The sequence below is a fragment of the Populus alba genome, chromosome 1 (genome assembly GCF_005239225.2).
Source record: "Populus alba chromosome 1, ASM523922v2, whole genome shotgun sequence".
Taxonomy (NCBI): Eukaryota; Viridiplantae; Streptophyta; class Magnoliopsida; order Malpighiales; family Salicaceae; genus Populus; species Populus alba.
This window is the reverse complement of record NC_133284.1, coordinates 54,478,261-54,504,025: the sequence shown is the minus strand read 5'-3', so window position 1 is coordinate 54,504,025 and position 25,765 is coordinate 54,478,261. Positions and strand designations below refer to the sequence as shown.

General features: G+C 36.3%; 3 protein-coding genes and 1 long non-coding RNA gene across 5 annotated transcripts; 2 read left to right on the top strand and 2 right to left on the bottom strand.

Moving 5' to 3' along the window:
• The first annotated feature begins 388 nt into the window (after positions 1 to 388).
• On the top strand, positions 389 to 13,072 carry LOC118037672 (proteasome activator subunit 4). Of its 2 annotated transcripts, none has more exons than XM_073412824.1 (35): positions 389 to 701; positions 784 to 886; positions 1,004 to 1,116; positions 1,197 to 1,319; positions 1,658 to 1,759; positions 1,850 to 2,015; positions 2,690 to 2,806; positions 2,912 to 2,979; positions 3,088 to 3,189; positions 3,282 to 3,498; positions 3,649 to 3,882; positions 3,977 to 4,104; positions 4,219 to 4,336; positions 4,425 to 4,643; positions 4,729 to 4,884; positions 5,073 to 5,149; positions 5,258 to 5,466; positions 6,022 to 6,241; positions 6,337 to 6,416; positions 6,560 to 6,677; positions 6,764 to 6,934; positions 7,107 to 7,275; positions 7,350 to 7,393; positions 7,486 to 7,528; positions 7,603 to 7,748; positions 8,022 to 8,116; positions 8,241 to 9,142; positions 9,443 to 9,721; positions 9,807 to 9,902; positions 10,398 to 10,576; positions 10,918 to 10,999; positions 11,316 to 11,443; positions 11,768 to 11,860; positions 12,570 to 12,723; positions 12,822 to 13,072. In XM_073412824.1, exons 1-35 carry the CDS (start codon positions 541 to 543, stop codon positions 12,861 to 12,863), a joined length of 5,454 nt encoding a protein of 1,817 aa, XP_073268925.1. In that variant the 5' UTR covers positions 389 to 540; the 3' UTR covers positions 12,864 to 13,072. The 2 variants fall into 2 exon arrangements, with proteins under 2 accessions (XP_073268925.1, XP_034899624.1); XM_035043733.2 differs by having other exon boundaries at positions 390 to 701; positions 6,025 to 6,241.
• A 5-nt stretch (positions 13,073 to 13,077) lies between these two features.
• On the bottom strand, positions 13,078 to 15,524 carry LOC118037674 (transcription factor MYB80). The gene is made up of 4 exons (XM_035043734.2): positions 15,396 to 15,524; positions 14,188 to 14,366; positions 13,957 to 14,086; positions 13,078 to 13,798 (listed from the first exon to the last, which is right to left on the bottom strand). The coding sequence occupies exons 2-4, from the start codon at positions 14,318 to 14,320 to the stop codon at positions 13,078 to 13,080; spliced, it is 984 nt and encodes a 327-aa protein (XP_034899625.1). The 5' UTR covers positions 14,321 to 14,366; positions 15,396 to 15,524.
• Positions 15,286 to 20,318, bottom strand: LOC118037675 (uncharacterized). The gene is made up of 6 exons (XM_035043735.2): positions 20,004 to 20,318; positions 19,803 to 19,838; positions 18,045 to 18,246; positions 16,350 to 16,428; positions 16,077 to 16,194; positions 15,286 to 15,650 (listed from the first exon to the last, which is right to left on the bottom strand). The coding sequence occupies exons 1-6, from the start codon at positions 20,168 to 20,170 to the stop codon at positions 15,626 to 15,628; spliced, it is 627 nt and encodes a 208-aa protein (XP_034899626.1). The 5' UTR covers positions 20,171 to 20,318; the 3' UTR covers positions 15,286 to 15,625.
• Positions 20,319 to 21,172: 854 nt separating this feature from the next.
• On the top strand, positions 21,173 to 25,141 carry LOC118037671 (uncharacterized). Its single transcript, XR_004685647.2, has 6 exons — positions 21,173 to 21,653; positions 21,744 to 22,535; positions 22,646 to 22,735; positions 23,620 to 23,962; positions 24,065 to 24,260; positions 24,953 to 25,141. It is a non-coding gene; the product is annotated as an uncharacterized lncRNA (long non-coding RNA).
• Positions 25,142 to 25,765: the final 624 nt, after the last annotated feature.

The following is a 25,765-nucleotide window of genomic DNA, read 5'->3' as shown; positions in this document are numbered from 1 at the left end:
ACCTGATTAAAACTTAGGAAAATTTGATATGGCCTTGTAAATTAACTTGAAACTAGTTGATATAGGGCTGAAACCAAATTAAATTAAAGGAAAAAAAAACTGACTGATTCGGTTAAAAATTCAATTGTAATTGTTGATATATTTTTTTTTATTAAATTAATATTATTTTAATTTTAAAAAAATTAATGCACTAACCTGATTAAAACTCAGAACCTTACCTTTAAATGAGACCGGATTTAAAAATTATAATTGAAGTAATCTTAAAAGAAAAAGGAAAAAAAAAAAAAAACCAACGGTACCAGTCAACCCCCAGCAAAACCCCGTCGGCCACTCCAGTCCAAGGAAAAAACAATCCATCACCGTTAGTACCGGTTATTTACAAAAATGACATTTCTTCTCACAAAAGAAACAGCCTGCCTTCCTTCCCCCAGCTCCATCCCCGTCCCCTCCTCCAAGAAATAAAAAATCCAAACTCCTATATTAAAGAGAGACACAGACCTTGATATTTCTTACTTCTTAATAACTTCAATTCAAAACCAGATGCATCTCTACAATGCGTGGTTGCCACCACCGGTGGCGGAGGAGACGAAGAAAGAGAAAGACTCCTTCCGTCGCGTCCTGAACTCTGTTAAAGATTCTTACAAACCTGACGATCCTGATTCCGTTTACTCCACTCTCAAATGGGTTTCCGTCCTCGAACTGTTAGTTTCCGCCTGTTCTGAATTCAGTTTTATTTGATTCTAATCGAGTGTGTGTTAGTTAATTATTTACTGTTAATCACAGTTTTATCAAGGCAAAGAGCGAATTGAATTTGGAAGATGTAGCTGAGCTCGTTCAAATTGGAATTGAATTGTTCAATATTTCGCAGAATAAGCTTTATGCTCAGGTATTATTATGATTTACGACTCACGACCTTGTTTAATGCTGATTAATTATTTAATTATGATAATTATCTCTCTCTTTTTTATTGAGTCTGAATGGCGGAATTTTGGATTTTTTTTAGGTGAGATGGGGAAATTTGTTAGTGAGAGTGTTGAATAAGTATAGAAAGAAGTTGGCTTTCAAAGTACAATGGAGGCCGTTGTATGATACTCTAATTCATACTCATTTTTCAAGGTAAGTTTTTTTTTTTTTTTTTTGCGAGTTTATATTGGTAATCTTAGTGTTTATGATTTGTATAATGATGTGCATTACAGGAATACTGGTCCAGAAGGGTGGAGATTGAGACAAAGGCATTTTCAGACTATTACTTCACTTGTTCGGTCCTGCCGGAGATTCTTTCCAGTTGGTTCGGCTTTGGAGATTTGGAACGAGTTTAGGTGACTTTGAAGTTTTCAAATTGGTTTTCACTGCTCTATTGCTTTTTATGGTTGCTAAATGCTGTACTGGAACACTTATATGGTGTTATCTAGTTTTTTATACTTTATTATTTCAATGGTAAATGGAACCCAATTTAGAAATTGAAAAAAAACAACTAGAAAGGCTGGTTTTGTTCATTTAGCCTGTGCGATGTTAAAACAGCCAAGACAAAAGGCCTGAAAAAGTATTAATTAAATTAAATGATGGTGCAATCCATCCTTGAAGAATCTGGTGGCATCATAAAGTTTCTACAATTTCGTTTTTCACTCCTGGAAATTTTCTTGAAATAAACTTGCAGTTCTCTATTGGAAAATCCATGGCACAATTCAGCCTTTGAAGGATCGGGGTTTGTTAGACTGTTTCTACCTACAAACTTGGAGAACCAGGACTTCTATACTGAGTATGTGGTGCATAGTTTTTGGAATTCTTAATTCTTTAAGGTTTTTGGACATGTTGGAACAATTTTTATAACCTATTGTTGACATGGCAGTGCTTGGGTTAAAAAAAGTTTGGACTCGTGGGACTCAATACCAAATTCCCAATTCTGGAACAACCAGTGGGCAGCTGTCATAGCACGTGTTATTAAAAACTACAACTTTATCAAATGGGAATGCTTCTTACCAACGCTTTTTAGTAGATACTTGAACATGTTCGAGGTGAGCTTATGTATGTTTTATCTAATCTCTTATCAGTCTCTAGGTTGGGGGAATATAAGTTCTTGACTTGCATGATGTTTAGATTTGAGGAGTAGAGGTGCATGAGTGGTAGGATTTCCTTCTTCTTCAACATTTGGTATTATATTTCATAATGATAGCAAAGACAAGTTAAATCATGCTGCTGAATTTTTTTAAACCCTATGTAGTTAGTACTTCATAAGTACCTGTAGTTGGGGAAAGGATGGGAAGAGGAACAGGAGGAGAGAACCTCTTCCCCGAATCCACTAGATATATGCATTGACAAATTAACGATGAGATAGTTTGCAAGCAAGGATTCCTTGTTGGAAGGGTTTTTTTTTTTTATATAAATATTCTACAATATCAAGAAGAGGGAAGAATCAGGGACAGTTGGAATACAAAGGATTTAGAACTCTTCACTCTTTGCAAATTTACTTAAATATTTAAAATGTGGGAAGGGAATCAGTGTACAAAACATATGATCAAATGCTGTGTGCATTTACATGAGGCTTGACTTTAATTCTCTATCTCTTGCCATAAGAAAAATTATTGCTCTTGTTTTTCTAGAGTTCTCTATCATTCTGATTTAATTCTATATCAATCTACTTCTTGCCATTCTGATTTTCCACTATCATGCTTTAATCTGGCAATCACAGGTTCCTGTGGCAAATGGAAGTGCTTCATATCCATTTTCTGTCGACGTTCCAAGATATACAAGATTCTTATTCTCCAATAAAACTGCCACCCCAGCAAAGGCCATTGCAAAGTCAATTGTAAGATCAATAAACATGGCCATCCATTTTGTTGATTTCCACAATTGATCTCATCTGAGTTTCTATATTATCATCCTATGCTATGTTATTTCATTGCGGATGCAGGTCTATCTGCTTAAACCTGGTAGTGCAGCTCAGCAGCATTTCGAGAAATTGATCAACCTTTTAGAGCAGTTTGTTCACTAACATACAAATACTCTAATTATCATTTCCAACCATGTGAATTGTTCATAGTTCTTACTTTTGGCTCGTTATTGTTTTTTTTTTTTTTTTTTATTTAGATATTACCATCCCTCTAATGGAGGTCGCTGGACTTATTCATTGGAGAGGTTTTTGCTTAATTTGGTAATTACATTCCAGAAGCGCTTACAGCGTGAGCAACAGTAAGGATATATCTATATCTGTTTCACTGGTATATGTGATTTTCTTTAAGTTTGTTAGCTCAACTCTCACTATTCAAATATTAATGTTACAGGAGCACTGATAGCAGTAGACAGGCAGATATGTTTCTTGGAAGATCAGAAAGGACTTTTTTTGTCAATGTTTTGCTGAAGTTAATTGATCGCGGACAATATAGCAAAGATGAACATCTTTCTGAGACAGTTGCTGCAACAACTTCCATTTTGTCATATGTGGAGCCAACTCTGGTTCTTCCATTTTTAGCATCTCGATTCCATTTGGCCTTGGAGACGGTTAGTAGTGGTGCATGTGTTATTTTAGGGGCCACAATGCTAAAATTTGATAATGACCCTCTCTTCAAGGGATATTTAGTACTCTCCTCTTCGGATTATGCTTCTTTCATCACATTAACTTGTCTTTTTCCAACCTTTTTGTCTAGTCAGATGACTGCCACTCACCAGTTGAAAACTGCAGTGATGTCAGTAGCATATGCAGGACGTTCTCTGTGTCTCACATCCCTCTCAAGTACAGGTAAACAGGAGGATTGTGGTGGGGGTGATGATGCATATGTTGATCTTCTAACAATCTCATTATCAAATGCTTTACTTGGTATGGATGCTAATGATCCTCCCAAAACAATGGCGACCATGCAGTTACTTGGGTCTATATTTTCCAATGTAAGAGTTAAGGCCTTGATCTCATTGTCTCATTTGTGTTTTATAGTTCTATGATTTATGACATAGTCATTTGCTATTCTATTTATAAATGCAGATTGCTACTTTGGATGACAACACCAATCAGTTATCGTTCTTGCCAATGATCCAGTTTTCTGAATGGTTGGATGAATTCTTATGTCGCTTATTTTCGTTACTTCAACATTTGGAACCTGGCAGTGTTCTGTAAGTAATAGCATTAAGTTTCTTATCTCTTTCTTGAATTTTCTGCATAACTTCATATACTTAGACATGTTGATTTGCCATTCTAGTTAGATCAACTCATTATCATTGTTATAGGAATGAAGGCCTGCATTCATCAGCAACATCAGGAACCTTTCTTGTAGATGATGGTCCTTTCTACTATTGTATGCTTGAAATCTTGCTTGGAAGGCTATCAAAATCGCTATACAATCAGGTTTCAATTGTTTTCTTCATTCACAGTCACCATGTCTCCCTCCTTGGGTAGGACATTGTTTTTTAAACTATTCCTTTCATGGTAGCAGGCTTTGAGAAAAATTGCAAAGTTTGTTAGGACAAACATTCTTCCTGGAGCGGTTGCAGAGGTTGGATTGCTTTGCTGTGCATGTGTTCATTCAAACCCGGAAGAGGCTGTTGCTTCTCTTGTTGATCCAATCTTGTCATCTGTTATATCCTCTTTGAAAGGAACGCCTGCTACAGGGTTTGGAGGGAGTGGAATTCCTGATGCTAAAGTTTCAATCAAGGTTTTTTCATTTGTTAGATGGCATAAGTTATTAGATTTTATTTTGCAGAAAGATTCTTACTGAATATTGATGGCTTCTTTTCCAGGCAAAACCAACACTTTCTCCAGCTCTTGAAACAGCAATCGATTATCAATTGAAAATATTATCAGTTGCCATAAACTATGGAGGTCCTGCTCTTCTTCGTTACAAGAATCAATTCAAAGAAGCTATCGCGTCAGCTTTTGAATCTCCCTCTTGGAAGGTTTCAATTTACTTCCAGTAACTTGTTTGTTTTGTAATTGCAGATCCTACTCAAATGATTTTTGTTTGGATAGGATGCATATTGGATATTTTGCTGATTATTTTAAATGGGTGTCTGTTTTTATTGTATCGTATTACATTACATATATTTTTTTGTTGTGGAAAACTAACTCTCTCATCATATGATAGGTTAATGGAGCTGGTGATCATCTCCTTCGATCCCTCCTTGGAAGCCTGATTGTTTATTATCCTATCGATCAATACAAGTGAGCTTATGTCTTTTCATATATACATTTGATTGTGATGAATTCTTTCTGTAGGTTATTTATTCAACTCCCCTTTGAATTAAAAATTGAAGAATGTGGATTTCCTAGGTGCATTTCATGGCATCCAGCTGCTACGGCATTAGAAGAATGGATCAGTGCAAAAGATTATAATAGTGATGGACCATTGATGGGCCCCAAGTGGCATGTTCCAAGTGATGATGAAGTTCAGTTTGCAAATGAACTTTTAAACCTTCATTTTCAATCAGCTTTAGATGACCTTTTGAAAATATGCCAAAATAAAATACATTCAGATGCAGGTAATCCTCCTTTCTTCTAATGTAGTTTTCTTCTTGTATTTTTCTGTTTTGGTGGTGAAATTCTTATCTTGAGAAGCTTAGGGCCTGTTTAAGAGTGTGGTAGAGGTTGTTTTTTGCTTAGAAATGCATCAAAATAATTGTTTTTAAAAAAATTCATTTATGACATCAGCATATCAAAACCATCTAAAAATACCAAAAAAATTAATTTGAAGCTGAAAAAAATATTTTCAAAAGCGCGGTTGAACCGCTATGCCAAACAGAGCCTTGGATTTTTGCTAAGTTAGAAAACCAGTAAAAAATAATGGCCCTCTAGAAAACCTCTGAATCTGATGACTTTATATCAATGGATCAAAATATTTTAGGAAGGCTCATTCTGCGATAAATCTCATACAACCATGTTCTAGTGTTCGAGACTCCACATGTCTTAGTAGTTTAAGAATTTTCCCAAGTTATTGAATATATGCTGTTTTCCCATGTAAAGAAAAATGTCTTGACTTACATGTTGCAATTGATATTTCATTATTGTTCTTCCACTAATTACTTGCAACTTGTTAGCAGGGAATGAGAAAGAGCACTTGAAAGTGACTCTTTTGCGAATCGATTCTTCATTGCAAGGGGTTTTATCTTGCTTACCTGATTTCAGCCCGTCCTCCAGGAATGGGATTGTTGAAGATACAAGTCATACTTCTTTCTTGATAGCCGGAGCAACTGGTTCAAGTGTTGGCAGCACTGGACTGCGTGAAAAAGCTGCTGAGATTATACATGTAGCTTGCAAGTAATGTTTGGATTTTAGTATTTATCTGGATATTATTTACCCATATTGAGCAAGTCTGATTTGCTAAAATGCTGCTATATTTGCAACACTGGCAGATATATGTTAGAAGAAAAATCAGATGACAGCATCCTCTTGATACTCATTGTCCGTATTATGGATGCTTTGGGAAACTTTGGTAATGAACTTTATGTTTGGATGAATAAAATTCCTTTCAACTTTTTTGAGATGCTTAGAGTAGTTTTTCTGTACAACTTTTTCCACATCCTCCCTTTGCATCTCTTGACATGTGTATTTCATCTCCCAACCTCGGTCAAACAGGAAGTTTGGAGTATGAGGAGTGGTCGAATCACAGGCAGGCTTGGAAGTTGGAATCTGCTGCTATTTTAGAACCTCCAATGAATTTTATCGTGTCTTCTCATTCTCGAGGGAAAAAAAGGCAAGAAGTCCTGTCATGATAGTCCCTGTATTGTTACGTGAACTTTGCATTGGAGACTTTTGAATGTTTAATCTAATCCATTTCAGGCCCAGGTGGGCTCTTATCGACAAAGCATACATGCATAGTACTTGGAGGTCATCACAATCCTCCTATCATCAGTTTCGTTCAAGCAGGAACTTCTCTCCACCAGATCATACAATTCTTTTGATGGATGATCTGCTAAACCTTTCTTTGCATAGCTATGAAACTGTTCGTGCGTAAGTTGTTCAGTCTTCGATAATCCTTGGTTGATCAAACTGGATTTTCTTATGCATATATGATTCTATTGGGTGATAGAGTTGCAAATGATTTTAACTAAAGGACTTGTTTATCATGAAAAACAATGAGTGGTCATATCATATCTGATATTCATTGTTAACCTTATGCCAGACTTGCTGGAAAATCTCTGCTGAAGATGATTAAGAGATGGCCATCAATGATTTCAAACTGTGTTCTCTCACTTACTGAACACTTACAGAATCCCAGCTCACCAGAATATGCAGTGCTGGGTTCTTGTACAATCCTTTCTATGCAAACAGTTCTCAAGCATTTGACAACAGTAATATTCAGCACAAATTGGTTGCAATACATTTCTGGAAATAAAATTATTTGATATGCCATCTTTTATTTCAGGATCCAAAAGCGTTGTCTTCTTTTCTTCTTGGTATTCTTTCAAGGTGATCCTTGATTCCTTTTCTTATATATTGGAGGTTGTTGATAATTGTAAAGTCATATGGCTCTACCCTCCTTTTCCTTTTTGTATTTGCAGCTCGCATCATGAATCACTGAAAGCCCAGAAAGCAATTAATGAGGTCAAGGCTCTCATCAGTATTAATTTAGGGTTGGATCATTGAATTTTCTTCCTCTAATATTTGATTGCCAACAGCTTTTTGTTATGTACAACATCCAATTTTCGGGAGTGTCTAGAAGCATTTTCAGGACATCAGATAATCACATAGATGGACCAAATTTTGCTGATTTGGTTTCTCAAATTGGATCGATGAGTTTTGATTCTACTGGTTTGCATTGGCGGTAAAAATCTCATTCTTTGTTTACTTTCTATTTGCAGTTTGTGCCAAGCTGCCTGGAGAATTGCATTTAAGTTTATTATGAACTGTCTTGGCTTGTTTATGAAGGACCATGTATTGGCAGACTTAGAAAGTGTCTGGTTGATTAAGGATTAGCTTTGCATGTATAATTAGTTTTGACTGGAATTTTTGAAAATGCAGAAGCTCTATTTGTTCTAAACTCTTGGCCTTCAAATTGCCATGGATATTTCATTCCTTGTTGTTTTTTACCTGGCAGGTATAACCTGATGGCTAACAGAGTTCTTCTTTTGTTGGCTATGGGTTCTAGAAATGTTCCAAACATCTCTTCTAAAATCCTGAGTGAAACTGCTGGTGAGTACCTTCCCTGTCAGTTTGTGTGATTGACTCCTTGCCCTTTTCACCATCACTCTTTCCACAATTTATTGATATTATCATTCACAATTTCTTCAACATTGTCTTACTAATGCCTTTTCAGGTCACTTTCTTAAGAATTTAAAGAGTCAACTTCCTCAAACAAGGATACTAGCAATCTCAGCTCTAAATACACTATTAAAAGAATCGCCTTACAAACTCTCTGCTGAGAATCAGTCTGCAGTATCCGAGGAGTTACAAACACATGTCAAATCGTCTCTAGAAGGGGCATTAAGTGAAATTTTTCAGGAAGAAGGGTTCTTTAACGAGACTTTGAATAGCCTGTCTCATGTTCATATAATCACTGATACTGATAGCGCATCTTCCCGAGGAAGTCACAGGAATTCTTCTATCCAAAGCCTTGCAGACAAATCAATTACCCGTTTCTATTTTGATTTTTCGTCTTCATGGCCACGTACACCTAGTTGGATCTCTCTATTAGGAAGTGATACATTTTACTCCAGCTTTGCACGAATCTTTAAACGGCTAATACAAGAATGTGGCATGCCTGTCTTACTAGCACTTAAAGGAACATTGGAGGAGTTTGCAAATGCTAAGGAAAGGTCTAAGCAGTGTGTTGCTGCTGAAGCATTAGCTGGGGTGTTGCACTCTGATGTCAATGGTCTTTTAGGAGCATGGGACAGCTGGATAATGGTTCAGTTGCAGAGTATCATTCTTTCTCAGTCAGTGGAATCTATTCCAGAGTGGGCAGCTTGCATACGCTATTCAGTGACAGGAAAAGGAAAATATGGTACAAGAGTCCCCATCCTAAGGAAACAAATTTTGGACTGCTTGATGAAACCTTTACCTCCAGCTGTAAATACCACTGTTGTTGCAAAGCGCTACACTTTTCTTGCAGCTGCACTCATAGAAATATCCCCACAAAAGATGCCAATGGCTGAGATAGAGCTCCATAACAAACTTATGAATGAGTTGTTGGATAACATGTGCCACTCATCAGCCCAAGTAAGCATGGCATTTTCATACATTTTGCTATTCTACTTTTCAAATTTTGTGTCTGCTGGCATATTTTGCCACTCTTGTGAATCATATGATTATGTTCTAGTAAGTTGAACTTCCTTTCTATTCCACGCATGAAAAAGGGAATGGAGGGAATATGGAAGAAATTTAATTTTTTCCAAGGAAGATATTGATCTTATGTAATGATGTATGAAAAGAACAACCATATTTTTTGCATCCTTCTGTTTCTGTGACAGATTGAGTTGTTTTCTGATCTTGTTTCAATGGAAATTTGTCACGGAACAGGTAAGGGAAGCCATAGGTGTTACCCTGTCTGTGTTGTGCTCTAACATTCGTCTTCAGCTGTCATCTGCTCATGATTATTCACATGAAGGAGGCAGTGAGATTGACAATCAATTGAAAGAGGAAAAGTGGGTTTTTGTTCTGACTAACCGAGCATCTGATGTGGTCAAAAATATTCAGAATACTAGCCCAGCAGACAACTTGGAGACTGATGGGCATATAGCTCTGCAAAACAGGTCTTTGAATGGGGATGCACTAGATGATGTTAAGTGGATGGAAACGGTATTAACTTTCAGAATAAATTTATATTTGCATCTATAACTATTAAGAATGACTGATTTATCAATATATTTCGTGTTTGATGTAGCTATTTCATTTTATCATCTCAACGTTGAAGTCTGGGAGATCGTCTTATGTACTGGATGTTATCGTGCAATTTCTCTATCCTGCACTTTCTCTGCAGGTATTTATGGTGCATTTTCATTGTTTGTGTTACTTGACTGGTCTTTGCCAGTGGTTTCCATCTAATTGCTGCATTGAGTGCTCCAATTTTCTGAACACCCCAACTCTTTTCCATGATTCCTTTTATGCCTGTCTACACTCTAGGGTTGGCTTACATATGTTTGGACACAAACAATAAAAATGACACTTTTTATTACAAAATAGATCAGAAAAGGGGGAAAACATGGTTCCTAATTTGAACAGAATAGTATTCTCTTTTGGCATGCAGTTTCCTTATTTGGTCTTGCATACAAGTTTTCCACCCAGTACACTGCTGCACAAGCTGCGGTCATCTTGCCCACTTGTTGCTAGCATTTTGTTTTAGTGATTTTACAAACACAGATGCCAATGTGATGCACAATATTGTGGGCTGCTTCAAATTCTCTGGGCAATTTGATAGTGCTAACAGCATCCTTGAATTTATTTCCTTAATGTGCCTAATGTTGCTTCTGTGAAGGAAACATCAAATAAAGATTTGTCAACACTGGCCAAGGCATGTTTTGAATTGCTGAAATGGAGAATTTTCTTGGCACCTCATCTCCAGAGGGCTGTTGCAGTGATTCTTTCTTCTGCCAATGATCCTAACTGGCGGACCCGATCAGCTACTCTGACATATTTGCGCACTTTTATGTATAGGTAGTGTGCCTTTTCTGAATGCATCATCTCTTACATTGTGGACTCCTTTTTATCATATTAAACATGCTAAACTCCTTCAAGGCAAGCTATGAATTTTGCTTTGCATTTCCCACACAAGAATATGTATTAATTGTCTGTTGTGGATAACAATTTTATTTTTTGTGATCTCATGTTTAACAAGATGTCTGTTATAGACCTGAATGTGAAACAATATTTTATCAGCTTGAATGTGATTAGAGCGATGTTGAGTATTTTCTGGGAATCAACTTGAGCCTGTGGGTTAAGCAGGTATTTGTTATGATGTGGATTATAATATAGTTGGCGTGCTCTTTTTATTACAGGCATACTTTCATCCTCTCAAATGAGGAAAAACAACAAATTTGGAGAACAGTTGAAAGTCTCCTGAGAGATAATCAAGTAGAGGCAAGTTCCTGGTTGAATCTTCAATTTGAAGAGTACTGTAGATTTTTAGGTGCAAATGTAGATTAGCTGTTGAAGAATAATCCTCTACTTTATTAATATTTAATAACTATAGACCTGACTGACTCTTATTTGTGATAAGAAGTTGGACTCCCAAAATAAAATAGTACTGAAATACTAGGTCACTGGGTGCGTTAGTATAGTCCTTTATGCGAATGTTTCTTTCATTGTGGGAGTTAGTGAGGGAGTGAAGTCCTTGGACAACAGGACTAGTCACTCTATTTTTGCTTTCAACATAAAAAGCTAAATTCTTGGTCAGGTAAGGGAGCATGCTGCGGCAGTTCTAGCAGGTTTGGTGAAGGGTGGGAATGAAGATCTTGCAAGAGACTTCCGTGAAAGAGCTTACTTGGAGGCAAAAACGATCATCCAAATGAAGAGAAAGCAGAGGTCATATCACCATCTAATGTTCTATAAGTTAGATTTATCTTTCACTGAGGATACAATTGTCATGCACACATTCATGGACTTGCTTTTGGGGTCTGCATGTCAAACTTGCAAGGCTGGCGTTTTGCATTGAAATTTCTTTGAAAATTCGTTTCTTATTGAAGTCAAAATACTATACATGTTATTCGCCATCATCATGATTATTGTGAGTGGATCACTGCTGATATACGTTGTTTTCACATCCTCTTTGCTTTTAGCACACAAGCAACAAGTTCTGGTATGGATAATCTTGTAATTTTAACCTAAAGATTGTTTGCATGATTGCAGGAATCTAAAAACTCACCAATCTGTAGCATCTATTCATGGTGCAGTACTTGCTTTGGTGGCTTCTGTATTGTCAGTTCCATATGATATGCCCAGGTGTGTTCATGTTAATATAAGGAACTGATTGTATCATGTGTTTCCAGAATGATCCTATAATATTTTGGTTTTCGTATAAAATGGTGATTGTGTGCCACTAATGGAAAGTTCATAATCATGTCAGATCCTCTGTATAGTTGAGTTGTCAAGTGATCATTTTAATGTCAGCCAATCTGTATAATCAAAATAGTGATTTGGAGTAACAATAAGCCCAGTAGAGTTAAGGTATCCTAAAACACACCCTTGCTTAAGAAGATGGTCAAAGGGTTGTTTTTTCTGGTTCTTTTTTAAGTCGTAATAACACCATCATGGATTATGTCAATCACGACAGCAGAAATGGGCTGATATGCTGGGGGTTTAGTGAAAGGAGACTTCGAATTGAAGTACCTGTATTGTTCAAGACTAGCTGAAGATCTCTCTCCCCCACTCTCTGTTTTTTTCTTTTTTCTTTTTTCTTTCCTGGCATCTGTTATTAAACGAGGATTCTTTGAGGGTGACTAAAATATTTTTGAAACAAGTGAATAGCTTCCCGGTAACTATCCTATTTTTAGCTCTTGTAAACCGCACCAGAAAGCCTTTTCGTGACTCTAACTTAGGGGATAGGATTGACGAGATCTGATTGTTGATATTTCATTGAATAATATATGAATACATATAAATATAATCCCATTGGCCCCTGTATTTTACCTGGTAATTTGTATCCTTTCAGTTGGTTGCCTGAGCATGTTACTTTGCTGGCTCGTTTTGGAGGAGAGCCATCACCTGTGAAATCTGCAGTTACAAAAGCAATCGCTGAGTTCCGACGGACTCATGCGGATACATGGAATGTCCAGAAAGATTCATTTACTGAAGAGCAACTCGAGGTAGCTTTGTAAAAGTTTATCTTCTTAGATGCCTTAGGTTGTATTGGGGAATTTTAATTACCTTGATTTTTAAACATCTACTTATTTGATACTTGCAGGTTCTGGCTGATACATCGTCGTCGTCGTCATATTTTGCTTGATATACATTGGGTTTCTAGTAAGAGAAGATACCATACTACTAATGATTGAAAAGGTTGTTACATCAATGATTGGAAGAACAGCAAGAAATTATGTAATTCTAGGGTGTGATTAATATGATAAGTCTTCATTTACATTATTCATATTTTCATTGCATAAGATATATGTTATTGCCAATAAATGAAAGGTGTCAGCCTATTTTGTGTTGTAATTCTCTTAAATAATTGGGTTCATTAGATCATCAGATGGCATATCCCATAGCACGCAGTCTGTATTGAATATGGATGAGACTTTTCTAATCTCTTTCCCACCCTCGAATTCTTCTCCGTCTTCATTGTCAAGCATTTCATGCAACCTACCTTGTTGGTCACCTGTTGTGCATGTGCTGCCAGTGCACATGCTCTGATTCCACGGCGACAAAGCTCCTTCATTGCTTAAAGAAGATGGACAGCATAAAAATGCATTAACCGATGAAGGAAAATCACTGCAGGTTCCTGCAAAATTGGGCGAAGTAACACCAGTGGAGTCCCAGATTTTGTTTGGAGGCAACATTCCAGGTTCTTGCATAGCTCTTGATAAACCAAGCTTGATTTTCTCAATGGTATCATCATTTTCATCATGTTTAGTGGAAATACAAGGGGATGAGGTGTTCCCTTGTGCTACATTTGTGTTGCAGTGTTGCAGCTGGAAGTCGATCCGCTTTTTGGTGAGGAGGTGGAGCATTTCATCTTTGAAGCAGCCAAGGGCTGCTTCTGCTAGGTGGGTCACTTGTGGTGTTGCTAGTGTGGTGGCAATCTCTGCCATGAGGTGGGAGAAGGGTTTGTGGGTAACTGGATCTATACCCATGCCAGAAAGCTTCTTTTTCAGCTTGGTGTTCCAGTGATTTTTAACATCATTGTCTGTGCGTCCTGTAAGCTGAGCAGCAATCAATGACCATCTGTGATGCCATTTCGCAGAGTCATTGAATAGCTAAACTCGATACAGAATTAGGTATAGACAGCACGCTTAAAAGTTTAAAAATATATCTGAGGTTTTGAAAACAATCCTGACAACGGTATTATTGAAAGATTGAACAATGTAGATTAATCGGTGTACCGGTTGCCAACAACAGAGTGGAGCTTGACGATGGTCTGCTCTTCCGTGTCTGAAAACTGGCCATGCTTCAGATCAGGACGGAGATAATTTGTCCACCGCAGCCTGCAACTCTTCCCGCATCTTTGAAGACCTTAATTAAGCAGACAAGTAAATAAAAACAATTAGGTTATAGCATAAGATGAATGAATGATGTTATGGAGAACATTGATGTGGAGGGAAAAGGGCAGAAACCAGCATTCTTGGGGATGAGCCGCCAGTTACGGGTGCCGTGTTGGGCGATGTAAGAAGAGAGTTTGTTATCTTCTTCAGGTGTCCATTGTCCCCTTTTCACGTTGTCCTTCTCACAGCATGGAATCCTGCCCATCTTTCTGAGCTTGTCTTTTGTTTATTCTTCTTCTTTCACCTTCCTCCTTAAGAAATGCTAATACTTAGCCTACTATATTGTCTACTGATGAATGGAAAGTAAAAGAAAAGACAGGTAGTAGTAATAGAGAAATCCTCCTCAGTGCCTCCAATCTTGGGTGCCCAAATTATAAAGAAAGAAAGCACAAGTGAGGGTTAAAAGAAAAGAAAAGTTAGGTGTTGCATATTGCAATATTGCATGGGTTTAAATTAATTTTGAAAGAATAAAAAATGGCATCAAAGGTGCATGATTTTACTAAACAATTCAACGCCACCGAGGGTGTGAGAGGTGGGCCGGTAGCTCACCCACAAGACACCTTGGAGGTCAACTCTCTTTCCATCCCTCCCTTGTTGACACTCCTTTGGAGGTCATTGCAAATGTTTTCGGTTGGGCTTCGGTCACACAAGTTTACCACCTCCATGGTAAGACTCTCAAATTCCTTGAGACCAGAACAAGTGAAGTTTAATGTTGTTGCCCGTACGTGGGGGTCATCATTTTGACACCCATGGCCTTGAGACAGGGAATGGAGGGAGGGGTTTGTTTGGTACAACTTGTAAGAAAGAAGTCCGTCGATGCAGTAGAGTAGACTAGACATAACTGTTCTTGTACACTTTCTTAATAGCTGATGATTTATTGACGATTTCTTGACATCATAGTTTATGGACCCAGCACAACCCTAAACCAGATCTAACCCTAGACCAGGTCTGACACCATGGTTGTGTGCAATACTAGAAGCATTAGACAATTGGATTCATCATCTTAGGGAAAGACACTTCAATATCATATGGACCGTGAAAGGTTAAGATGCATACTACATGAAAGATACGGAAATTTGGTAGTGGAGCTAAATGCAGGGATTTCATCAACAGGACTGAAACTACAAGAACTGCATTATCCGAAAAAACAACTACAGGGTCTATTAACAGTTGTGAAAGAAACACACGGATGAAATATATTGTCAATCATTATTGTGAACAAATGATGTAATTCAGCTTGTTACAGTTGCTAGTCAATAGAATGGGGTATGATTACTTACAAGGAATAAAACGAAAAATACAACAATCATCCGTTCTTGTTTACAGCGGGTTCAGGATGCGCATTTGGCATCCATGATGTTGAGAGAGATCACCAGGGCATTCACAAACTATCAACAAGTCCATTCCTGTAATTGGTATGTATATATATGTGCACAACCGTGTTTGGGAAAAAGAAATGCCTCGGCAGAGAACACAGCTTCAAAGATGTTGAGAGAGATCACTAGGGCATTCACAAACTATCAACAAGTCCAATCCTGTAATCGGTACACACACACATGTTAGGAGAAAAGAAATTCATCAGCAGAGAGCACAGCATTAAAGGTGTTTGATATAAATCGGATGAGTTTTGCCAGTTACATGGAAAAAGTTACTTTTTTTAAGGTACTATTGACAAAATATTTCATTTTAACAAAACAGTCGGCAACAACAATGCAAACAATGTTTCAACTCCCTCACTTCCTGTTTCTTTGATCCAACAAATTACGAGTCAAAATCAATCTTTAATTTTGACTCGTAAATAGTTGATGAATAAATTTTCTTAATGTCAAACAACTAGATCATACCAAACACCTCTTAGAGCTTAAGAAATCTAATCCATTCACTTCACTTTGGCATCGACTTGAAATTTTAATTCCAAAGAAAAAACAATATTCACGTAGTATCTCTGCTCAAATACTTACACTTTATAATGTAGATACTGATCTACTGTGAGAGGCTTAGGACCACCAAACCAATTGATCAAAAATATATCCTCGATGTCTAATTTGAAGAACTGGAAGTTGTGACCCTTGGGCCAACCTGTAAACCATCCAAAAGCAAAATATGCAAGCCTGCTAAGTAGGCGAAGGACAATAAGATAAACAGGTGCCAAAACGAAGCTCTATTTGTTTAATATTTTCAGATTTGAAAAATATGGAAATGGAAAAAGGCTGTTGCTAATATGTGAGCATTACCCCTCATCTCTGGATGCTTCGCAAACAGGGCGCTTTTAGCTATTTCTGCTTCCTTGGAATTTTCTTTTAGTACCTTCAACTAACATATTATGCAAGGCAATACTTCCAGTTAGTTCAACTTTCCAGAAAACCCGTATTCAACAAGCTACCATTTAAAAAAAAATCAGAAAAACAGCAGCGGCAAGACGTTATCTCTTCTCACTTCAGAACTAAATAAAGCTGCACCTTGTAACTTGATGGTGGAAAAGTTTTCAAATTAGGGAAATCAAGAGAAACTAGGGAGTAATAAGAACCTTAAAATACAAAATACATGATTAAATGTTTAGCATCCATCCATATGTGAGTTTAAAATGACAATTACCTATCTGATGCAGGTAGAAGTGAGAACAGAACAGGAATTATTTTTTAGGAGGTTTATTTCTGTGCTGTGTTTTTTTGCTCTTTGGTGATGACACCAAGTTTGGTATAAGACTGAGCCTTTTGTGTTAGGAACTTATAACAAGCTATGAAAAGGAAAGGGCTTTTGAACTAGAAATCAAGGGAAGAACTTTGGCTGGATTTGGCAAGACACTTGGGTGGCGTATCACAGCAGCTATAGCTGCTGCGTCAACAGCAACCCAGTGATGGTCGTGTGCGAGACAACACAACTGTTGCAGGAAGAAGGAAATCAGGAAGGAAACTTTTATGAAAAATCAGATTTTGATGCTGAAAGTAATCAGTCAAGTGGGTTAAATTCAATCTTCAATCTTTTTCATGAGGATTGCAAAGATGAACAAGCCAACATTGATAGTTTCATTGGTTGGCAAAGTTTGATCCTTATTCTGAAGAAGATATACCAGAAGCAAATTTTTCATGACCTAGTCAAGAAGAGAATAGTGGACGCTTATAGAGAGATCAACACAAGCCTAATAGTGCCATTTTGGAGTTAGATGGTGCAATGACAGCATATTTAAATTCCATTTTAGCTCAATAATGTTTCAAAGCATTAAATTTCTACCAAAATAAGTTTTTCGGTTGCTATTGTTTTTCCTTTCCGGAATGATAGTTGCTTGGGTCATGTTTAAGACTCTTTTGGCTGGTATTATGTTGGATTGAGAAAGATGTTTCACATGAGACAATGAAGAATCAAAATCGACACTAGTAGCATGGTACTGTTCATGAAATACCTTGACGAGCTTCAACAAAGACACACTCAACTAAAACCTAATTTTAGGAACTATAGTGGATTTTTAAAAATTTTGGGGTGGCCATGCACCCATGCTTAGCCTACGCACCACCCCTGTACTCAGTATAGAATATCCTATCCTTGATATTTCCTAAATTAAACATTTCTTATTACAAATATTAATTGAGAAATTTGAGAATTATAGTTTTGAGAGCTGTTGTGGTTTCAAATAGATGCTATTACTTTATTTTATTTTTTTGAAAAATTTCAGTTTTAAGTTTTCATCTATACTCTATATCATGTGCAGTCGCACCACTATCTGAATGACCTAATCAGAAAAATTAATTAGAATGTCTAAGAAGAATCATAAAAGTAGCAAATTCAGTTTCTAGGCTTTGTTACATGTACATATAGAATAGGCTGGTTGCTCTCCTAGAAAATGATTCTTAGGCACCTTATTCCATACAATTCTTGTGTACACTAAAACCAAATATCAATATGAATGTAAGATGCTTGACTTTGCAACATACCTTTCCAGTCAACGTGATTTTTGCACAAGAGGGGTTCTCAGGGTCTTTCTTTCCACAAGTTCCTAAAGGGTACTCGCTGATAGTAAATGAAGACCTCTGGTCTTGTAATGCATTTTTCGCAGTTGGATCAAGAGTTGTCAAATAAAAGTATGGGATGCCACTACCTTCGCCAGGCAGTCCATCACTAAATGAAACAACATTCCTAAAGCACAAAACAATGCATCAGAGCATGAGAATAACATCCAGAAAAATGGAAATCGATAGATGTGGGAGAAAAACTTAATGATTTTTAGTCCAAGAAATGTGAATATGTTTCACCATGATTGAATTACATATAAAAAAAAAGAGTATCACCAAAGTTGCCAATCTTAGGTAAAAATGGAAAGGTAAGGAAATATAAAAAAGTTCTGTTGATTTTGCTTCTGCTATGTGTTTTGATTATACCATGGTTGTTACCAAAGGACAGAATGAAAAGATGGTTGTACCTCGTACTGGTATAGGTAAAAGGAAAACCTAGTTTTTATCATTTAATGTAGAAAAGGCACAAAGAAAATCCAGTAAATGTGTGATCAAATGGAAAAGCAAGGGTATAAAATGCTTATGAATGGGTCGAGATGACCAAAATGATTGACAATCACTAGCAGATTTGTGTCCTTCAAGTATGAGTTGAGACAATCTCAAGTCTAACAACTAATTTGAGTAGTATCAGGATCTTGTAATTGTACTATCAGGAGACTTAAACAAATCAAAGCCCCTCCAAAATATTTGCACCTTTTGCAGTCAGTTTGTCTCTTGAATTGTTAGAATTAAAAATAAGTCTCATGATAACAATGAGAATAATACATTTTGTTAATCCCAGGCAAGAATCCTACCAACACAGAAGTTCAGAAAATGTTAAAACCAGGCACCAAGAAATGGCTATATGTTCCCAAAAGGTCTCAAATGGTTACACTCAAATGTAAAGGCGTTCGCAATCTCGAGGGTCGAGACCCCAGGGCTGGTGCGAAAAAATAGCACAGCTCCCCTTGCTTCAAAAACAATCTTAATCATCTCAATCATATGAATAAGATCCGAAATGAACTGAACCAGAACAGATAATAACAGTAACTTCAACTCTCCTATACATTCCAAGGACAAAATTTAATATTTTGAAATAAAAGAGCTAGCAGAAATCATAACTCATTCACTTATATAAAATTTGTTTTAGCATTCTCATCCTTCACCAAAAAATTAACATATTGTTAATGTTTCAAAGAGTTCCTGATGGGGACACCGAACCCAAAATATTATTTATACACACGAATGATCATAGACGATGGAGAATAGCCCAAACAATTGAGAGATTGGACTTTAACTTATGTTTTGGATTTAATTTATATGAACTTTTAGATGAGTTTTATTATTTTAACTTTATTTGTTGGACTTGATTTAATTATTGTTGGGTATTTTATTTAGTGGGCCATAAGCCCAATCGTTTATTCTAATTAGAGTTTTAGCATTAATACCCTACTTTTCTAAATGTTAAGAGAATTTTGATGATTAATAAAAATTTACAGATTTTTGCATATCTCCAATCCTCTTTCTTCTCTTCTTTAGCTTTTTTTTTTTTTTTTCCTAAAGCTTCTTTCTTTTCTTGTTTTAATTATTGTTATTTATTGTCCCCCAGCAGTTCCTTCTGAAGAAATTACATAGAAAATGCAGCTCTAATCATAATAGGTTAAGAAAGAACTCTATAGCAAAAGAAATGGCAAAACATACCCAAATGGTGCTCCTCCCAGATCACTTGAAATGGTACTGGAACAAAAAAAACCAAAAGAAATTCACAATCTGAACTTGCCAAAAGCCAAACCATATCAAAATATTAAAAAATATAATCAGCTCAAGCAGTAAGGCAAATGATAAATAAAGAAAAAATCCAACTGAAATAAACTTAAGTAGTGAGGGGGAGAGAAGACATACTTCAAGACACCCCAAGAATTTTGAGAGACCAGCCAACGAGCCGATGCAGCAGGATCCTTGGGATCAGGTTTATTGATTAATAATAACCTTCCCTGCACAGAATCTTGAAAACCGACAAGGAGGAAGAAGAGAGCATAGAAACACTTAGTACGGCTTTTGGTACCCATTCTTTCAAGGGAAAAAACCAACACGAAGACTTCTTCACAGTGGCTCTGCTCTGTAATCACATACAAAGGGAAAGAGGAAGACAAAAAAAGAAGAAAAGGAAACCAAATAATTCGTTGCTGATGATAATTGAACTGTGCTGGTGTTTGATTTTCGTTTCTGAATTATTAAAGTTTCTTACCACATAGGACAAGAAATAAAAGCACAAAGACGACTTTACCCTTAAGAATAAACTATTAACCATAGCAGACAAACCTGACCTGGGGAATATGAATAATTGGATCAGGATCAGGTCAGTATAGCCGATCATTTTGTTTGGTGATATAACCGAAGCCGTGTTTTTTAAAAAAATTAAAAAGAATTTTTATTTAAAATTATTTTTTATATTTTCATATTATTTTGATATTTTAATATTAAAAATAATTTTTGAAAATAAAAAATATATTATTTAAATATATTTCCAAACAAAAACAACAAACATAACTGTTACTTACATTCTCAAAACGGTAGCCGGACCTTCTTTAACAAGGCTTCTGGTATCCATTTTGTAAGAGCAAAACCAAAAAAATCTTCTGCACACTGTGTCTGCTATGTGTTTAATATATACAAAAAGGGATAAAGAATTTGAAGATGTCTTCGGGCTAGCTTATGCTTCCTCTGAAACTAAGTTATTTTTAATTATAAAAAATATAATTCAACTATTTAAAGTTTTAAATTTATTTGTTAAAGTTCATTAGTTTATTAGTTTGAGTATCGTAAATTTAAGGTCACTAGAAACTTATATAATTATTAATTTCATGTTCTATAAAATTAGTTGAAGTATGTCCAAACTGGCCTGAACATCCATAATAATAAAAAAATTTTTTTTTTTTAAACGAAGACTTTAATAAGTTTTTCTTTGATGCTGATGATGTTAAGGATAATATTTAATAGGATCAATGCAACAGATACAATGCAGTCCTTGGCTTAATCTTGCTCTGATAAGCCCTTCAACCGATCCAGTCAAGATAAATGCTGATAGGCTCACATAGCATCCAAAACATCAAGACATTAATGACACGATGGGAAAGAATCTGTGTGCGCCTGTGCTAGACTACTGTTGACTGTGATCTGAGGTTTCTCATGTAGTAGTAAAAAATTTCCACGAGAAAATCCTTGACATTATTATTTCCAAATGCCCTTTTTTTTATTATTAATTTCAATGACTAGGTGCAGGTATAACAGTCCTTGTGATGCAATGAAAGGGATCACACTATTTTTTTATGCTCAAATTGGCAAATATTATTTATTTTGTGTCATTTTCATATATTCAAATATTGTTTTTAAGAACAAAGATAGTTGACAGTGCATCCACCAATTATTGCTTGAAATGGAATTCTGACAGTGCATACTTGAGGAGAAACGAGGCAACTGGTTTCGAGTATTTGCACAGGAGTAGATTGCATGAGCGGTGGTTTTGCCTTGTGCATCTAGTAGCCCCAAAAGGTATGGCCCAAGCTCCAACCTTCTGTTACTTTCTTCTTTCTTTGTTAAGGTTTAATATGTTTCTTTACCTCAAACTTGTTGGTATATTAGGTCAAATTGTGTTATTGAAGACACGATGAGAACCTCTCAGTACCCTGCTGTAATCAGATTTGTCCCTTTACATGTTTTCTTGGTGTTAACTAAAGTGATTTGGAAGTCCTATCATGGCTTGATTCTCCCTTAAACATTGAATCAATTTGCTGTTCCTATTCTATGCAACATGCCTGCTGATCACACGACTTCAGTTAACCAATGGAAGACAGCCTTGCACTCCAATTTGAGAGCTAGCCTAGCCGTTAATGAATGAGTTTGGTCTTGGCATGAATGCTCTTAAATTTCCAGGACATACCCAGTTGAGAAAATTAAAAGAGGAGACTTAGACCTCGTTTGGTTACGCGGGAGCGTCCACGTTTCAAGTGTTTCATTTTGTCAAGCTATTTGATTAACAGCAACCGGCGTTTTCAAATAACATGGGGCCCACTATAATTGTGTTCTAAACGCAGGATAAGCAAAAGCAACTAGCAGTTGCTTTTGCCGTGGCTGTTGTTCAGAGAAAACGCATTTAACTTTACCAAAAAAATTAATTAGCCCTAACATCCAAATCCCCGCATGGCCGTCTCTCCTCCCACACTGAGCTCTCCTCCTCCAAAGCTGCCCGAAGCAAAAAATCAGTCCTTCTCCTTTTGATTTCACAATGTGGGAAACACACCCACAGTACACTCTTTCCATTCTCTCACACAAACCATCACCAGTGTGTGTATCCGAGTGTAGATCACGCCCATCTGCCACCAATCTGCTGCCATGAACTCCTTTCTCGGTTGAAGAAGACACACTGTGACCTAGGTAATGTTCTTCGCACTTCACCTGAAAAATTGTTTAGATCATGCCTTATCTGCTAAACACATTGTTTTCTCTAACAAAAAATTTCGCTTGCTGTGTGTTTTCTTTGCCAGAACCAAATACAACATCGAAATCATCCTCCTGGAAAGCTGAAGGCCAAGCATCTTAACAATCTCTGTCTCGGTTGCAAAGGAAAAATCAAGGTCAGTTGCTCTGTTTCTGTTGCACAATTAATGTAGTCTTTAATTTTCAGTTGTTGTGTGATGTTTGAGCATAAAAATTTATGTTATTGTTGTGTTTGATTATGTATGTTTCGATTGAATTATTCTGTTACTTTGTTATGCCAATTGTATATTATATTTTCTGCGTTGTTGCTGTATGATCTGCTTTTCTTCTGGTTTGTGATGCTCTGTTACTGTGTTTGTGTTCCTTTTTCTTTTTATTTGGATAACTTCTTATGTGTTATAATTATACTCTGTTTTTTTAATGTAAAAAAGAGTGGTACCTACGAGTGATTTGTTCAACTATTTGTCTTAGTCTTTTTTGTCTTTCATGGTATAACATATGTACATATTCTAAATTTGTAATCCCCCTATCATCTAGTGTTTGTTCAGGTTCTTCAAATATTTTTAAAATGTATTGTGTTGTTGCTCATGTGGGGTTCTGTTAATTGCCTGAGGTTGAGTTCAAATATGTACATTTTTCTGAGTGTCTAAGGTTGAGTTTAACTAGCTGATGTGTTTAACATTAGAATTTTTTTTCAAAACTGAAGGAGGATTCCATTTGAACATGTTTTTAGTAATTCCTTCAAAACTCCAATGCAAATCAATACTTGAATATTGTTATATACACTGAAGGCTAGACGTTGTCTCTTTAGCATGCCTTCTTACGCTTATGCAATGAATACATTGGCTTGTACACACTTTAATGGAAATAAACCTATCAATGAAAGTGTTAAGCTGATTATGTTAAGTCTATGTTATCAATTTGCAGTTTCTATTTCAGCTTGCGATTTTATTAGGATAGATTATGCATTCCATGTCCTTTACATCGCCTCTAGGAAAGTAACTTGTTATTTGTTAATTAGACAACACATTTTAACCGACAACATGGACGATTCTCAATCACAAGATAAGGCTTGTTGGAGTAGAGAGATGTTGCACGCTTTTTATGACATATGTATTAGAGCAATTGAGCAAGGTATGCGACCCAACACACATTTTAACAAAGCTGGGTGGAAATATGTTATCAATTGCTTTAAGGATCAAACTGGCCATGCATTAACAAAAGCGCAATTAAAGAATAAGTGGGACGGAATTAAAAAAGATTGGAGAATCTGGAAAAGGTTGCTTTCCGAAACAGGAGTAGGATGGAGTGTTGAACTTGGAACAATTGCGGCTCCTGATGAATGGTGGAAAGCTAAAAACTAGGTCTGTCTTTTTTCAGTATGTTTAGAGCTGTTATAAGCAGTTTGCTTTCGTGTTCTTACATCATTTTTTATGCATTTTGTTGTTCTTTGTCCCTTGTTGTAGGAGATACGCGGGGTAAGAAAATTTAGGCATACTGGCATCGATCCAACATTGTGTTGTAAATATGATATAATGTTTACAAACACTGTTGCTACCAGTCAGTATGCTTGGGCTCCATCACAGGGTCTGAATTCGGATGAAGATGGTAGCGGTCAAAGGCAAAATAATGCAGTTAATGAAGACCCTTATCTTGAGGAAGGTAGTGGCGATTCTGAGGAGGATAGTCTTCCAAATTTCTTTGTCGATGTCAATAACATGGTGGATGGTGTCAATTTTGCCAATAGCACAAGCAATCCCAATCCCACTGGTAGTAGTGGGAAGAGAAAAGGTGTGCAACAAAGTTCGCAACAAAATGAGAAAAAGAAAAGGGGTGTCGGAAGGGGATCACAATTGTTTTCATGATTAGATAAGTTAATTGATAGTGTATCTACCAAGAGTGAGTGCACATCAAGTGTTTTTAATAAATAAATAAAAAAAGGATGTAGCATAGAAGAGGTGATGAAAGAGTTTCACTCCATTGAGGAAGTGGTGTTCGGTAATGAGCAGTATTGCTTTGCAACTGAGTTTTTTATGATTAGAAGTAGGAGGGAAATGTGGGTAGCAATTGGTGATATAGACCAAAAAGTTTAGTGGTTGAAATTAATGTTTGAGCGAAGGGCTAACTTCCAACCTTGAAGTAAGTTTTCATTTGATATATGGAAAACTTACATTTATGTATTTTATTGTTTGTTATATGTTGCAGCAATTAAATGTTGTTGTGTTTAATATGTTTTGGTAATTATTGCATGCTTTCCATATTTCATGGTTTTTTAATGTTTTGCAAAGTTATCATGTTTGTTTTGTATTCCAATGAGCTGTTAACACATTGCATTTGACCTGTTTTTTTCACAGTTAATAGTCCACAAAAGGGTGAGGATCATGAGGTCTTCTTGCGGCTGTAGAATTGCATAATGGTTGATGCAAACGGTTATGCCTTTGCTGTTTTTTCCGGGTTTATTAGCTTGTAACGTATCATATATATGGATTTTGCCTTTGTATTTGTAGTTGTAGGCTAATTAGTTATGTTTGAGATGATTTGAACAGTTATTATCTTCAGACTGCTTTTTCAGCCTTGTATTTCAGATTTTCACCTAACGAATTACATGTTTTTTTTTTTAGTTGAATGGATGATTGGGTGAAATTATGTTGACTTGAATGGCTGCTGATTGGGTGAATTTATGTTGACTTGAATGGTAGCTATTGCTGTCAATTATTGTGAAGTTACTTACATGTTTGATAGTGGGTTGAATGGGAGTTGCTGGATTGAATGGTTAGTAATTATACAAATTCAGGTTTGCTGATGTGTATGGCAGTAAATACAGCTTGTTTGTGTTGTGTGTGTGTGTTTGTATTTAAGAAGCAGTATCTTTCCAAAGAGTTGTCATTGGCTGGGCACAAAATTTGCAACCATTCCCACGGTAGTGAGGGCTGTAATTACAGGGTTTTTTTTTCTGTTTTTATACTGCAACTTGAAGTTCATTGCCATTACAAGGTTAGTTGTTGATTTTAGGGATGCTTTTTAGGTCATAAAGCTTTCTATTGATGTTTTGTTACCGAATTTGCACTGGTAAATGCTTTTAGGGCTGCTATTATTGTCAATAAAGCAAGTGAATGTATGTTTTTTTCGCTATTTATATATATATATCCCTTCTTGGTACCTAGTTT

What these genes read in the sequence shown, in the direction of transcription:
- LOC118037675 (XM_035043735.2), bottom strand. Translation starts at nt 20,170, where the DNA reads ATGGGTACCAAAAGCCGTACTAAGTGTTTCTATGCTCTCTTCTTCCTC. An exon ending in CTGGGAGGAGCACCATTTGG is followed by an intron (nt 18,247 to 19,802) that starts GTATGTTTTGCC and finishes TTTGTGCTTTAG; the next exon opens with GAATGTTGTTTCATTTAGTG. An exon ending in GAAGCATCCAGAGATGAGGG is followed by an intron (nt 16,195 to 16,349) that starts GTAATGCTCACA and finishes GATGGTTTACAG; the next exon opens with GTTGGCCCAAGGGTCACAAC.
- LOC118037674 (XM_035043734.2), bottom strand. Translation starts at nt 14,320, where the DNA reads ATGGGCAGGATTCCATGCTGTGAGAAGGACAACGTGAAAAGGGGACAA. An exon ending in GCTCATCCCCAAGAATGCTG is followed by an intron (nt 14,087 to 14,187) that starts GTTTCTGCCCTT and finishes TGCTTAATTAAG; the next exon opens with GTCTTCAAAGATGCGGGAAG. An exon ending in CACTCTGTTGTTGGCAACCG is followed by an intron (nt 13,799 to 13,956) that starts GTACACCGATTA and finishes ATGGCATCACAG; the next exon opens with ATGGTCATTGATTGCTGCTC.
- LOC118037672 (XM_073412824.1), top strand. Translation starts at nt 541, where the DNA reads ATGCATCTCTACAATGCGTGGTTGCCACCACCGGTGGCGGAGGAGACG. An exon ending in AGCTATGAAACTGTTCGTGC is followed by an intron (nt 6,935 to 7,106) that starts GTAAGTTGTTCA and finishes ACCTTATGCCAG; the next exon opens with ACTTGCTGGAAAATCTCTGC. An exon ending in CAAATGAAGAGAAAGCAGAG is followed by an intron (nt 11,444 to 11,767) that starts GTCATATCACCA and finishes GCATGATTGCAG; the next exon opens with GAATCTAAAAACTCACCAAT.